General features: G+C 42.6%; 1 protein-coding gene across 4 annotated transcripts in view; it reads left to right on the top strand.

Moving 5' to 3' along the window:
• Window positions 1-13,998, top strand: part of CDHR5 (cadherin related family member 5) — a 41,928-nt gene extending 27,930 nt beyond the window's left edge. The window contains exons 12-15 of one of the 4 annotated variants that reach the window (XM_069965597.1): window positions 3,468-3,534; window positions 4,337-4,990; window positions 8,230-8,393; window positions 13,413-13,998. In XM_069965597.1, coding sequence (XP_069821698.1) covers window positions 3,468-3,534; window positions 4,337-4,990; window positions 8,230-8,393; window positions 13,413-13,880 — 1,353 coding nt within the window. In that variant the 3' untranslated portion in view covers window positions 13,881-13,998. Of the gene's footprint in view, window positions 1-3,467; window positions 3,535-4,336; window positions 5,429-8,229; window positions 8,394-13,412 lie in introns of all 4 variants that reach the window. The other 3 variants (XM_069965596.1, XM_069965595.1, XM_069965598.1) reach the window with 3 other exon arrangements.

Here is a 13,998-nt window from a genome sequence, read left to right as displayed (position 1 = left end):
AGACTTTATGGTTTTCCCATGGAGAGAGAAAGTAGAGGCAGCAAAACAGGACAACAAAGAGTTAATTTACATTCACATCACAGGCTCTCTCCTCTGCAGTCACTAGTGACCCCTAGGCTCTCAGCTGCCCCTAATCTCACTCCTTCCTCCTCCCCCCTCCCCTCTTCATAGAACAGACAGATCTGAATGATGAAAAAACAGTCTAGATTTCCTGATAATGAGCAGTGGCTGACAGAAAGGAGAGGAGGGGGGGGGAGCCCTCCGAAAAGGCTTTTTACACGCAGATAATGGCATATTTGCCTAATAAACCTAATTACAAAGTTTCTTAAAATCGCCTGGAGTATTGATTTCTGCAAAAAAAAATTAATGACAGTGACTCTTTAACCCCTTCCCCCAATATGACGTCCAGGGACGTCATGAAAAGCAGTGCCATTCTGCAACATGACGTCCCTGGACGTCATGCCTTCTCTGCCTTCCCCTGCTGTCCCTATATACGATCCGGAAGCACGAGGAGGCTGTGTCACACAGCCACCTCCTGCTGCCACTGCCCAGAGGGGAGCAGTGCTCCCCCCCGGGCAGTTAACCCCATAAACGCTGCGGTCGTTGTGACCGCAGCGTCTATGGGAAGATTTGTTGTGTCCTCGTGATCGGGCGACAGACAGAGGCTGCAGCACGTTGCCTCCTCCTGCCGCCACTGCTGTAATGCTCCCCTCAAGCCCCCCTTGCTTCCCGATGTAGTGTCCAGGCTCCCCCGCCCCGATCTAGCCCCCTCCTGGTCCCGATCCAGCTCCCCCCGCCAGATCCAGCTGCCTCCGCCCCGATTCAGCTCCCTTCGTGCTCCCCTGTGTCAGCTCCCTCTGTGCTTCCCCCCCGTGTTCCTCCCGTGTCAGCTCCCTCCGTGCTCCCCCCCCCGTGTTCCTCCCGTGCCTGCCCCGTGTCAGCTCCCTCCATGTTCCCCCATGTTAGCTCCCTCCGTGCTCCCCGTTCTCCTCTCCTCCTGGTCTCGCGTCCTCTCCCTCCCCTTGTCGTCCCAACCCCCCGGATTCAATACACTCACCCTCCCTTTACTGCTGAACGATCCGGTCCCTGCAAAGATCATTTGAATCAGATGCAGGGACCTGATCGTTTGAATAAGTGTCAGTGTGCAGCACTGACACTCATTCACTCTATAATGCATTACAGCACAGCTTATGTGCTGTAATGCAATATATATGTACCTGCAAAAGTAAAAAAACAACAACACACACACAGATAGATAAATAAATAAATAATTAAAACAAATAAATTAAATAATTTAATAATTAATTAATTAATTAATTAATTAAATATACACATTCCCTATCCCCCTTTATAAATGATCCCCTATAAATAAGATACACATTTTTGGTATTGTTACGTCCGTACCTGACCCCGTCTATTAACCCATTACATTAATTATACCACCCCATTAACGCCATTCAAAAAATAAATAAGAAACTAACCAAAATGACGATTTTTTTGTTAATCCCGCCCCTTAAAAAAAATAGAAAAAAGCTATCAAAACATCACATGTACCCAAAAGGTGTACCACTAAGAACCTCAGCTTATGCCGCAAAAAAAGAGCCCTCACATTACTTCATTAGCGAAAAAATAAAAATATTACTGCTCTTACACTATGCAAGACACAAACAGTATTTATAGTATAAATGCCATAAAGTATAACAAAAGCTGTATAAAATGTATATCACTGTAATCGTACTGACCTGACGAATGAAGTTAACATGTAATAAGTAATGTATAGTAAAGGGCGTACAAAAAAATGGTGAAAAACAGCTGCTAAATTGTGTTTTTTATTCGTACCACCTCATAATAAAATAAAATAAATAATGATCAGGGTGTAACATGTCCCTAAGAATGGTACCGATGGAAACGTCAACTTGTCAACACAAATATTTTGGCACCGCAAGGCCTCTGTGACATGATATAATGGCTAAAAAAAACCTGAAATAAAAAAAGGCCCCAAAATTCACCAGGTCTTTGTCATGTCTGTGGCCTGTGGTTCAGTCAGGTGACGCACTGCGGCCACATATGGGGGATTTCTTGAAACACTGGAATAAGGGGAATAAATAGTGAGTGATATTTCTCAGTTAGTATTTGCTGTGTTAGAGGAAAAAAATATTTAAAATGTAATATCTGCCAAAAAAAATTTAAATTAAAAATTTCCCCTCCAACTTGCTTAAATTTCTGCAAAACACCTAAAGGGTTAATAAACTTATGAAATGTCACTTTGAATACTTTGAGGGGTGCAGTTTTTACAGTGGAGGGGTTTATGGGGATAACTAACATACAGGCCCCACAAATCCACTTCAGAACTGGACTGGTCTCTAAAAAAGTCTGAATTTGAAATTTTCCTAAAAATTAGAAAAATTGCTGCAGAATTTTCAAGCCCTCTAACATCATAACAAGTAAAAAGACGTTCACCAAATTACATCACTATAAAGTAGACATGTCATAGATGTTGCAGTAATAATTAGTTCATGTGGCATGACTGTCTTTCTCAGAAAAAGAGAACTTTGAATATAAAGGATTGTAAATTTTTCAAATTTTTGCGCTAATGTTGTGATTTTTACAAAAAAAATACTGAGTGTATCAACCAAAGTATACCACAGACATAAAGAGGAATATGTCATGAAAAAACAATCACAGAATAAACGCGATAGTTAAAAGCACCGCAGAGTTATCACTACATAAAGAGAGACAGGTCAGATTTGCAAAATAGGCCCTGGGCATTAAGGCCAAAACAGGCTGAGGAGGGGTTAAAGGTATCGTACCATCGGGCCTGGGCTAAAGCACTGGAGGCGGGCTGACCCACTCCCAGTGGGAGGAAACCCCTGCCCCTCTGTGATACGGCTCCATTCATTCTAATGGAGCCCCCCCCCCACCCCCCCCTCCGCCTCCAGTGCTTCAGCCCAGGCCTGATAGTACATTTACTTTAAGGCATTTTGCATAGAATTTCATAGCAAAAATATATAGCATAAGTACATAATATGACAATAATATTATCCTTTTTAGATTGCTGTACCTCTGTGTAAGGTTATCTTTTTGCAAAGGTTTTTTTTCTTTATACGTAGGCCAAGTTCTTCTATGTTAAACAATTAGCTGTGTTCCTTATGGATGCTAACTTTCTCCAATAGACCTATATCAAGTGTGGAAAAACTGGATCTGTCTGTACAGGTCCATAAGAAACCTCAGAACAGGTGCTAAATAGGATTCAATGAGGGAAAAAAGCTTTAAAAAAAGGATCTACTACCTATGACTCCTGCTCTAATAAAAACACTAGACCCTAAAGGCAATGTTCACTTACACAGGGCTATGTCCACTGACTGGACAATGTGCATGCCTTTATCTTGAAGTATAAGTGTATAAGATGTTTCTTGTTGCAGTCTTGCGATTATTCTATAAAGATACTGTGTTTTTTTTCAAAAAAGGTCAATGCAACTGATAGCACGACATCTGAAAGCACCACCACCATAGTGACGATTGAGATCACCCCAGGTAAGTGCCTATCACTGTTCTATGTGAGGTTGCTGGAAAATTTATTGAGATATCGTAAAAAATGTATTCAGTGTCTTCTTTATTACATATCTAATATTTTCTGTGAAATTAAAAGTCCAGCATGTAGCATGGTGTAAAGAATACCTTGTGTCAAGTAAACATGATATAATCAGGGTGCCTTTTGCTTCCTGGTTCCCAGGATTGTTCCACCAAAACCATAACTGAAAGTGAGTTTATGAACAGTGCTGCAGCACATAGATGGCTGCTGTATTGCCAATGGCAAATAAATAAATCATATAAATATGAACCAATATCTCTACAGAATGTTTCCAGCATCTTGATGAATCCATTTCCAAATATTCAGATAGAAAGGGAAAGTTCTACCCTAAACTAGAAAGGTTCAACCAATTCAAAACTTTCAATAAAAAAAGAATTGATTCAATAAGAAAGGTGAAAAAAAGAATTCCACTATTATTATACCAAGACACCATTCCTCACTATGTTCCCAAAGTGGGATCATAGAATAAAAGTGGTTAAGGCTTCATTTATTATACCTACTATATCCCTGCCCAGCACATGTCTTATAACAGATTTGTTGGCTACGGCAGGACAGATACTTATCACATAATTTTAACAAAGCAGAATACATATAATAAATGATTACAAAGCTTCATGTATAATAGAACAAGGTTTGATCTTTGTGTTATGAATAGTAATATACTGTATTATAATACACTGCAGAACTTTAAAGTACAATAAACAAAATGATATTGAGATAATTGGAATATTTATTTTTGTACAGTACCCACCACTACAACCACTACAAGCACAACAACAAGAAACACTCTTTTGACAAGTTCTACAACAACTACAACTCCTCCTACTGGCACAACAACAAGCACTACTAAAGGAACAGGCACTACTTCAACCACAACTCCATCTACTGGCACAACAACAAGCACTACTAAAGGAACAGGCACTACTTCAACCACAACTCCATCTACTGGGACAACAACAAGCACTACTAAAGGAACAGGCACTACTTCAACCACAACTCCATCTACTGGGACAACAACAAGCACTACTAAAGGAACAGGCACTACTTCAACCACAACACCGTCTACTGGGACGACAACAACCACTACCAGAGGAGCAGGCACCACTACAACCACAACTCCATCTACTGGGACAACAACAAGCACTACTAGAGGAACAGGTACCACTACAACCAGAACTCCATCTACTGGGACAACAACAAGCACTACTAGAGGAACAGGCACCACTACCACCACAACTCCATCTACTGGGACAACAACAAGCACTACTAGAGGAACAGGCACCACTACCACCACAACTCCATCTACTGGGACAACAACAAGCACTACTAGAGGAACAGGCACCACTACCACCACAACTCCATCTCCTGGGACAACAACAAGCACTACTAGAGGAACAGGTACCATTACAACCGCAACTCCATCCACCGGGACAACAAAAAGCACCACTAGAGGAACAGGCACCACTACAACCACAACACCATCTACTGGGACAACAACAACCACCACTAGAGGGACTGGTACCACTACAACCACAACTCCATCTACTGGGACAACAACAAGCACCACTAGAGGGACTGGTACCACTACAACCACAACTCCATCTACTGGGACAACAACAAGCACCACTAGGGGAACAGGTACCACTACAACTAGAACTCTTTCTACTGGGACAACAACAAGCACCACTAGAGGAACAGGTACCACTACAACTACAACTGCCTCTACTGGGATGACAACAAGTACCACCACAGGGACAAGGACTACTACCAGTGGTACAAGCCCCACTACAAGCACAACTACTGGGTCAGGCAATACAACTAAAAACCCAGAGTCAGGTATTACCTATAACTCTCAGAAAAGAATACACATTTATCTTTCAACAGACATCGCTACACATTTTTCTATTAGCACAAACAGTAATAATACATCTCACACCACAAAAGAGCATACCTATCATTCCAGGTGAATTTTCTGAATAAGGGGTTAAATGCTCAGTGCTCAGACGAGGGACTAGCTATGGAGGAGATAATGCACCTACAAGTTTGCTGGGACTGGAGGTCATAAACAGCCAGAGGTCACAAAGACTGATAGGCAAGGAGGGATTCGCAGGGCAATGACTCCCCCACACTCCCCTCTGAGGGATGGTAGAGGGGTTGGGGGGCCATACCATGTCAATAACATAAGCATTTCCCCTGGGGAGCGCTCTAACACTGTGTCTGACTGGTGGCGGATCGTGGGGTCGCTCAAGACGGTGTAGGAGCAATGTAAACCAGACAAGGAAGATGGGGAAGAGGTGGTGTGGAAACTTTTACCAAGAGCCTTAAAAAAATTTAGGGACATTACAACACAGTTACACTTACATTTTCCCCATTATTCAGCTTCTTTTTTTAGACACAAACAAAAACACAGAAACGAAACTAAGTTATCGTGTTTTTAGCTAATATTTCCCCTGCATATTGGCAGCAGGTAGACCCCCCCAAGCAATCTATTATTTAAGGCACCAAATGCTCCCTTCAAAAGGGGAGATTTGTCTAACTTTATGCAAAGGAACAGCGAAACAGATGCCTATAGCAACCCCTAAGATTGCTTCTTTTATTGGAATATGATTGGTCTGAGAATAGAAATACATGAACTCACATAAAGTTTTCTTAGGCTTGGAATATACTCTTGGCCTGTCATTGGCCTTGTATCATTTTATTTTTCTTATCATTTCTTACTTTTCATTCAAAACTAATATAATTTATGTTACATGTGTCCATAGTCACCAAGAAAAAAAAAACACAATTCACTATGAATAAAATCTACCTGGACACTATAAGCCATCTACTTGGACACTATAAGCAACTGCTCCACTTTGCACTACTTCTATACACTCATTCCTTCAATCACAACGTCTATCATGAACCATTCTGAAACCCATCTTTTATTTTCAACCATATAAAAAATGAAATATTAATCACACTAAAGAGGAATTTTCAGTATACTAAATTCTGATGGTACCAGAGACCAACAGAGGAATTCTGTGCTATGTAATAAAAAATACTGCACAAAGCAAATACCAGACTCTGCCCTGAACATTGGTGAGCAGTGGTGGCTGTCCCATTAGTGGTGCTTTAGCTGTTGTCCTCATATGTATTGTTTTCCCATCTGGCTACACCGGATGGCCACTTCATTGGAGGGGCCTAGCCTTTGCTTGGTCAGATGATTCCAGATTTCTGCTGCACCCTGTAGAGTGGACGTCAGAATTTGGTACAAATCAATTAACCATTTGGTAGATGGTGTACTGTGTACTAATGAAGGTATTGCTGTACATGGTTAAAATAAAAAAAAAAAATAAAAAAAATAAAAAGATTTTCCCTTGCAATCAGCAGTTTCAATTAATTTCCTGGACCCTTTAAGTATAAGTTGATTATATTTTGTCCTGTAAAGATAAAAAAGGAGTAAAAATAAGTTGGTGGCTACATAAGACTTCTCATTAGGATTCCAGCCATACCCTTTATCTTCTCCATAGTCAAATCCAGCACCAAGATACAAGCCTTTTTGTTCATATGTAAGGTGCCCAGAGTGCGTTCCCCAGGATGGCAAGCCCAGGGTTAGGGGCCTATTCCACGGAGCGATAATCGGCCAAATCGTCCCAATTCGGCCGATTATGCCTCGGTGGAATAGAGAAAAAGATCAGCCGATCGTGTCATCAGCTGATCGTTTATTTAGGTCCAAACCTAAAATCATTGATCGGGCCCGTGGAATAGGGCCCTTAGCCAGCCCCTAGAAATCCCTTAATGAAGACAATCTAGAAGATGATCATAGCAGGGTAATAGATGCAGGGGGTGCAGATGTAGCAGTCATATCTAGCTTTAGTACTTGATGAGCTACATATTAAAAAAGGCATTTACAGATTTTGCACTGGGGCCAGAAACTTCATATATGCCTCTCGCTCATAGTACTGTGCTTCATGGTGTAGCATTTAAAAGTGTGCTCTCTGGGGGAGATTTATCAAGGATGACAGGGAAAAGGGGCAAATTCTTGCCTTCTCCCTGGCATACGCCAGCAGCAATCCCCACTCGCCTGAAAGGCGGCTGGAGGGGGGCGTCAAGGCAGGGAGGAGGCGTTGCCTCCTCCTGCGCCAGATTTTTCACTGGGGGGGGGGGGGCACACAACCTCATGTAGTCTCAGCTGCAACCACATGGTGCCTCTTGACTAATCAGACCTAGTGGCATTCTCAAAAAGATGTGTTTTTAAACATTGTTGTGATAACTATGGGCATCTTACAGCTTTTCTTTTTAACCAATAAGTCCCTATGACAACATGATCCCATTGGGACTGTGTTTTTCAAATGCAGTCAGAGTGCAAGTTAAAAACAAAGCATAATGACCTGCCCCGATCCCCCACCAGTTACACGTTGACACTGCAGCAAATGTCTTACTCATCCTTGGCTCCATTGGGGAAGAAAATGCCTCCCTAGAAAAAAAAATTAATTTAAAACTATTACTACTTATTATAATTGTTATTCATATCTTGTTTTTGTGATTGTTTTGCTTAAAAAAGTAACTCTTCATTATATTCAATTTTATCAAATATCTACATCAATTCATCATGTTTGGTTTTTTTTACATATCTTTATGTTTTTATTCAACAGGGATTGAAGGAGCACAAGTTAAATATTACACTGCGAATGACATGGCAATACTTGGTGCAACTCTGGGAGCCATCCTTGCTGTGTGTTTGGTTGGATTGGCTTTCCTTATTTATAAGAATTATGGAAACACAATATGGAGTAAAATTACTAAAAGGCCAGGAAGTGTGAGTATCCCATATTTTAGACTCCTCATCTTTTTTGTGTGATATTTGTTTGGCCTAATATGGTAAGTAGATGCTGCGCTTATTTAGATGACACATATATGTCACTAACAATTCTACTTGTACAGCCAGAGAGAGGAAGCAGAGACTGGGATAAATAAATAAAACAAGTTACTCATCCGGCATGATCCCCTGTTGCTGCTGTTCAGACAGTGCCCAATTGCCTCTGCTCACCATGTCCACCATGGTCTCCATCTAAACTAAAAGAAGTGGCTGCTCAGGTGAGGACGAAGTAAGTAATCACTTCAGCCCAGTATTCATTCAGCAGCTAATTCCTTGCTTCAAGAAAGAGAACAGGAAGTGGTGAGCAATGGGGACCAGGCAATGTCTGAGCAGCAGCAGTAACACATAGGTGAATTTTTTTTTGTTTGTTTAAAATTGTATTGTTAGGAAACCCTATTGGTGGATGAACATGGGGGGAGATTTATCAAACTGGTGTAAAGTAGAATTGTCTCAGTTGCTCCTGGCAAACAATCAGATTCCACCTTCCATTTTTAAAAGAATCTGTGAGGAATGAAAAGTGGAATCTGATTGGTTGCTAGGGGCAACTAAGACAATTCTACTTTACACCAGTTTAATAAATTTCCCCCACATTGTTTAATGCCTGCCTGTAATATGTACATTATATAAAGAGAAATGTTGGAGGACCCTCTCTATCAGTAATGGACTGGCCCACCAGAGTACCAGAGGATCCTCCGGTGGGCCCCCAGGTTAAGGACTTGCACTAACACTGACTGACATGTTGTTTTTCAATGGTTCTTCATTGGTGGGCCCCCAGGATCATTTCCTCTGGTGGGCCCCAGATACCCCAGTCCGACGCTGCTCTCTAAAACAGAGGTTTGAGGAATAAACATATTCTTGGAAGGACAGTAATGTATCTCTACTAAGATGTGGACTTTTGTTATAATCACATGGTCAATGAGGGCTACAATGACTGTCTAACAAGAACATACTTAATGAGTTCATTTAACATTTTTCTTCTACTATAACATGAATAAGCTTTTTTTCCTGAAACATACAAACCCTGTTAAGTGGCCAATTGACCCCACAAAAAATTTAAAATGCCCCATAGAAAGACCATGTGTACTTTCATAGCAAAAACCTTTGATATTTATCTTTCTAAAGTAATCTAACCTTTCCAACCATTTTTCTTTAAAAAGAGCCCATAGTGTTGTTATCAGCAGGGCCGATTCTGGGGTCTGTGCCGCCTGAGGCAAACCTCAGGCTGCCGCCCCCCTCACTGGCACTCAACCCCCCCCCCCCCCCCCGCGCGCGTGCGGGCCCGCAGCAAGCCCATCACCAACATACACTACCGCCCCCACCTCACTGGAACATCCACGGGCCGCGGCCGCCGGACCTCTTCAAGGCGGATCTGCCCCTTTAAAAGTAGGGGGCTCCGCTACCACTACCTGTTCTAACCAGTCCATTGAGCTTCCGGCACAGGTCACCTAATGCACGCCGGCCCCGTAAGCTCACAGCTCCAGCCCCGCGCGCCGCACCTCTCTAGTCTCCTGCTCAGTGGCATACATGTAACAGCTGACCGCACAGGACCGCGGGAGAGGTGCGGCGCACGGGGCTGGAGCTGTGAGCTTACGGGGCCGGCGTGCATCAGGTGACCTGTCCCGGAAGCTCAATGGACTGGTTAGAACAGCTAGTGGTAGCGGATCCCCCTGCTTTTAAAGGGGCAGATCCGCCTTGAAGAGCTTCGGCGGCCGCATCCCCTGGGTGTTCCAGGGAGGTGGGGCGGTAGTGTATGTTCTGGAGGGGCCTGGCAGGCGGCCCTACAACTGATAATCTGGGCGGCCCAGTGGGCATTTGCCCGGTCCGCCAGATTATCAGCTGGGCATGCCGCCCCCTGCAGGACCGCAAAATCTGCCGCCTGAGGCGGAATACTCATTCCGCCTCATGGCAGAAGCGGGCCTGGTTATCAGTGTGTATAACAAACACCATACGTCAGATGGATAGGCACTGAAGAAGCAGCTTATTGTCTATCCAGCTTCTTCTGGAGCACATCCTCAGGCAGTACAGACAGAAAGATACATGCAAAATAGACAAAATCCAATTTCATGTCCTTGTGGAAATATATAGGAAAATGACAAGGGCTGCTGGCTGTGTCTTGTCTCTGTAATAAACCAATGTTCTTTATAGAAAAGTTAAAAGGGTACTCTGGGGGAAAATTATTCAAAATTAACCGGTGTCAGAGATTTATACAGATTTGTAAAATACTTCTATTTAAAAAAAACTGCCTGGAGTACTGGAAGTGTTCCAGTACTTATCAGCCGCTGTATGTCCTGCAGGAAGTTGTGTATTCTTTCCAGTATGACACAGTGCTTTCTGCTGCCACCTCTGTCAATGACAGGAACTGTCCAAAACAGTAGTAAATCCTCATAGAAAACCTCTCCTGCTCTGGACAATTCCTGCCATGGACAGAGGTGGCAGCAAAGAGCACTGTGTCACACTGGAAATAATACAACTTCCTGCAGGACATACGGCAGCTGATAAGTACTGGAAGACTGGAGATTTTTAAATATAAGCAATTTACAAATCTGTATAACTTTCTAACACCACTTGATTTGTTGTTTTTTTCACCAGAGTACCTCTTTCATTCTGCAGTTAAGTAAACGGCAAGTGTCTTTTCTACAAAGTGATACCGTCACTCCAATTTTCCTGTGTGCTTTTATGACTGTCGGGCAGTGTCACTAAGGCGGGGCTTAACGTTTGCTGGACCCTGTCTCGCTGCCTTATCACATGGGGAGTGTGGATAACAGCATTGGACCAAGACAGGGTGAGGGGGCTCAATGGATGCTAAGTGATTGACAACTGTCCAACAATTGTAAAACTGGAGTGACAGTATCACTTTAACAAAACAGGTCTGTGCTAATGAATGTCATTAGATATCCTTATTGTGGTTGGAGCTCCGAATCCCCTGCATGAGTCAAATGCTAAATGTTAAAATTCAGGCTTGCAACCATGACAAGAGCAAATTCAGTTTTCCTTATCTCAGCTAACATAATTATACTTGTAGGACTTATCAAGTTAAATATTATTGCAAATACATTTAACAAACTTACCTTCTCCTGATATGCTGCTCTTTTCTTTCCATCGTTTTACAGCTTGTTGCTGTGGCCTGGGGTTAGCTGTTAGGTGTTGGTTTAGCAAGGCGGGCTGGGGTTCACTTGGGCACTTGTCACAGTGGCCAGGAGTGGTGTTAGTACCCATCCCTGGACACATGGGCACTGCACTTGAAAAAGAGGATAGCCCAAGTGTAGGTCTAGGTGCGGCGACACAAAAATAGGACAGAGTCCAGATGACAGTTTACTTGAAATAACTTCAGTGCAATACAACTCAAAAACAGCAGTGGTGACAACTTCTGAGAGCAGGTGCCGGTGACAGAAAGTGGAGAGTAGGTGGAAGAAGTAGAAGTAGCTTTTCGGACATGTAGGGACCATCTTGAGGGCCTTGTCCAGGTAGCTATTGTACTCCGCCGGGATAGTGTTTTGTAGAAGAAGAAGTTGAAGAATACTCGTACTCACATTTAGATAAATATCTGTCCACCTTCTGCCCTACCTAGTTCAACGAGTTCCAGGTTGGGTAGTATGAGCCCCAGGCCTTTACCACTGGATGAAGCAGACATTCCAAGGTTTCCTGGAAATCACCGAGGACTTTCAGTCGGATACCTTAGCTTCCTGCTCTTTGTCCTACTGGTGGTCAGTTCCTTGCTGTGGTAACTACCCTGACTGTTGAAGAGAAGGATCCCTGGCGTGGACAAGGGAGAACCCAGCGGACGGTTACCTCTTCTGGAGTTTAGGGACAGGAAAGACATTGACAGTGAACCCTACACTTGTCTCCATCCACTGTCTCTGCCTACTTGCAATAATCAGTTTTAGGCCACTGAGGACAACTGGGTGACCGTCCCTGACTTAAGGTATGTGTGAACACAGAACGCAGACAGAACAGACAAAAAAGTAGGGATGGTAAAACAGGGCAAGTTCACATAAGCAGGCAGCAGAGGTACAAAAATGTAATCCAAACAAAAGTTGAGCCGCAAGCCAAAAGGTCAGGACAGGTGAAAAACCAGGAAAGTCAAATTTATGGGTTGTTCACACGCCCATAGAATTCCAACAGTACACAGACGGTGTTCTGCAGACTGGACCAGGGAGGTCCCTGCATCATGATTATGATGTTGGAAGGTCCTGAACAGTCTAAAAAGTTCACACTAGTGTACGGACGAAATTTTACGGACTTGTTAATGACCTCTAACGTAGCAGAGGTCAGATAAGCCAAAGGAAACACACAGGAAAAATTACATTATAGGGATAGATACACTGAGTGGTGGTCGGTAACCTAGACAACAAGCTGTAATCAATAGAAGGGAAAGAGCGGCCATATCAGGAAAAGGAGGTAAGTCTGCTAAATGAATATATTTGTAAAGATATGTAACTTGACGAGTCCTACAAGTATAACTATGCAAGTTATGATCGGAATATCTCTTTTAACCAGTCCAAGACCAAACAGTTTCCTGTTGTTAATGACTAGAAACAATTTTTTTTTTTGTACATATGGGTTTGTATAATACCATGATGTTTTTTCGTGTTCCATTTTTTGGATCCCATTTATCTTTTTCCTGTGATACATAGGACCTTTTTCTTGTATAAATTTTATATTATTCATCCAGTGGCCCCATAGTCTTATAATGGAGCCGCTTGGACAGAGATCATGAAATACGGTACTGTACACTTCTCCCTACTCGATTCTCCTGACTGGACTGGACAGCTCTGCTGTAATCATTTAAGCTCCCCCTAGTGGTGGCTATAAGCAACTAGAATTTTGTTTATGAAGTGGATTTAGTGCTCACCTTTATGAGCTATGCATACAAATTCTATTTTATACAAGATACAGGGAGGATTGTAGTTCATGGATATCATTTCAAATTAAATAACAGATATTCCATATTTATTCTAGAATTCTGGAGACTCTGGAGATCAGCTTATAGATGATGATGATAACCAGAGTATAACAATACCTTCAAATCTGGAATCTGGCATCAATGGTGTCTATTCTGACGTGTCCTCTGGAAATGACCTATATTCAGCTGTAGGAGTAAGCACAGTCCTGACAAGTAGTGCTCCAGCACAGGGTACACCACTGGAGGAAGAAGATGGGGAGTCCGATTCAGATGGCAAGAAGGTGAAGTCCATCCTAACTAAAGACTTGAAGGAAGAAGGAGGTTACAAATCGGTGTGGTTTAGGGAGGATGCTGCCCCAGAAGTAATGGTGATTGAGGGAGCTGAACACGGGGAAGCAAATGATGATGATACTGAAGGAGATGATGAGGATGATGGTGATGATGAGGACGACGATGATAATGATGAACTTGATCCAACATTCAGTAATACAAACAATGACTCAAATAATTTCACTGCTCTCTAAACATCTGTTAAGCCATTGTAAATAATATGACAAAAAATATGGAAATATAAGATTATTGGTGTCAAATTGCAGACTGTACATTGCAAGGATTGACAATTCTGAACAATACTGATGATCA

Source organism: Dendropsophus ebraccatus, chromosome 4 (genome assembly GCF_027789765.1).
Source record: "Dendropsophus ebraccatus isolate aDenEbr1 chromosome 4, aDenEbr1.pat, whole genome shotgun sequence".
In the NCBI taxonomy this organism is placed as follows: Eukaryota; Metazoa; Chordata; class Amphibia; order Anura; family Hylidae; genus Dendropsophus; species Dendropsophus ebraccatus.
The sequence above is the reverse complement of the archived record's forward strand: the minus strand, read 5'-3'. Positions and strand labels throughout refer to the sequence as shown.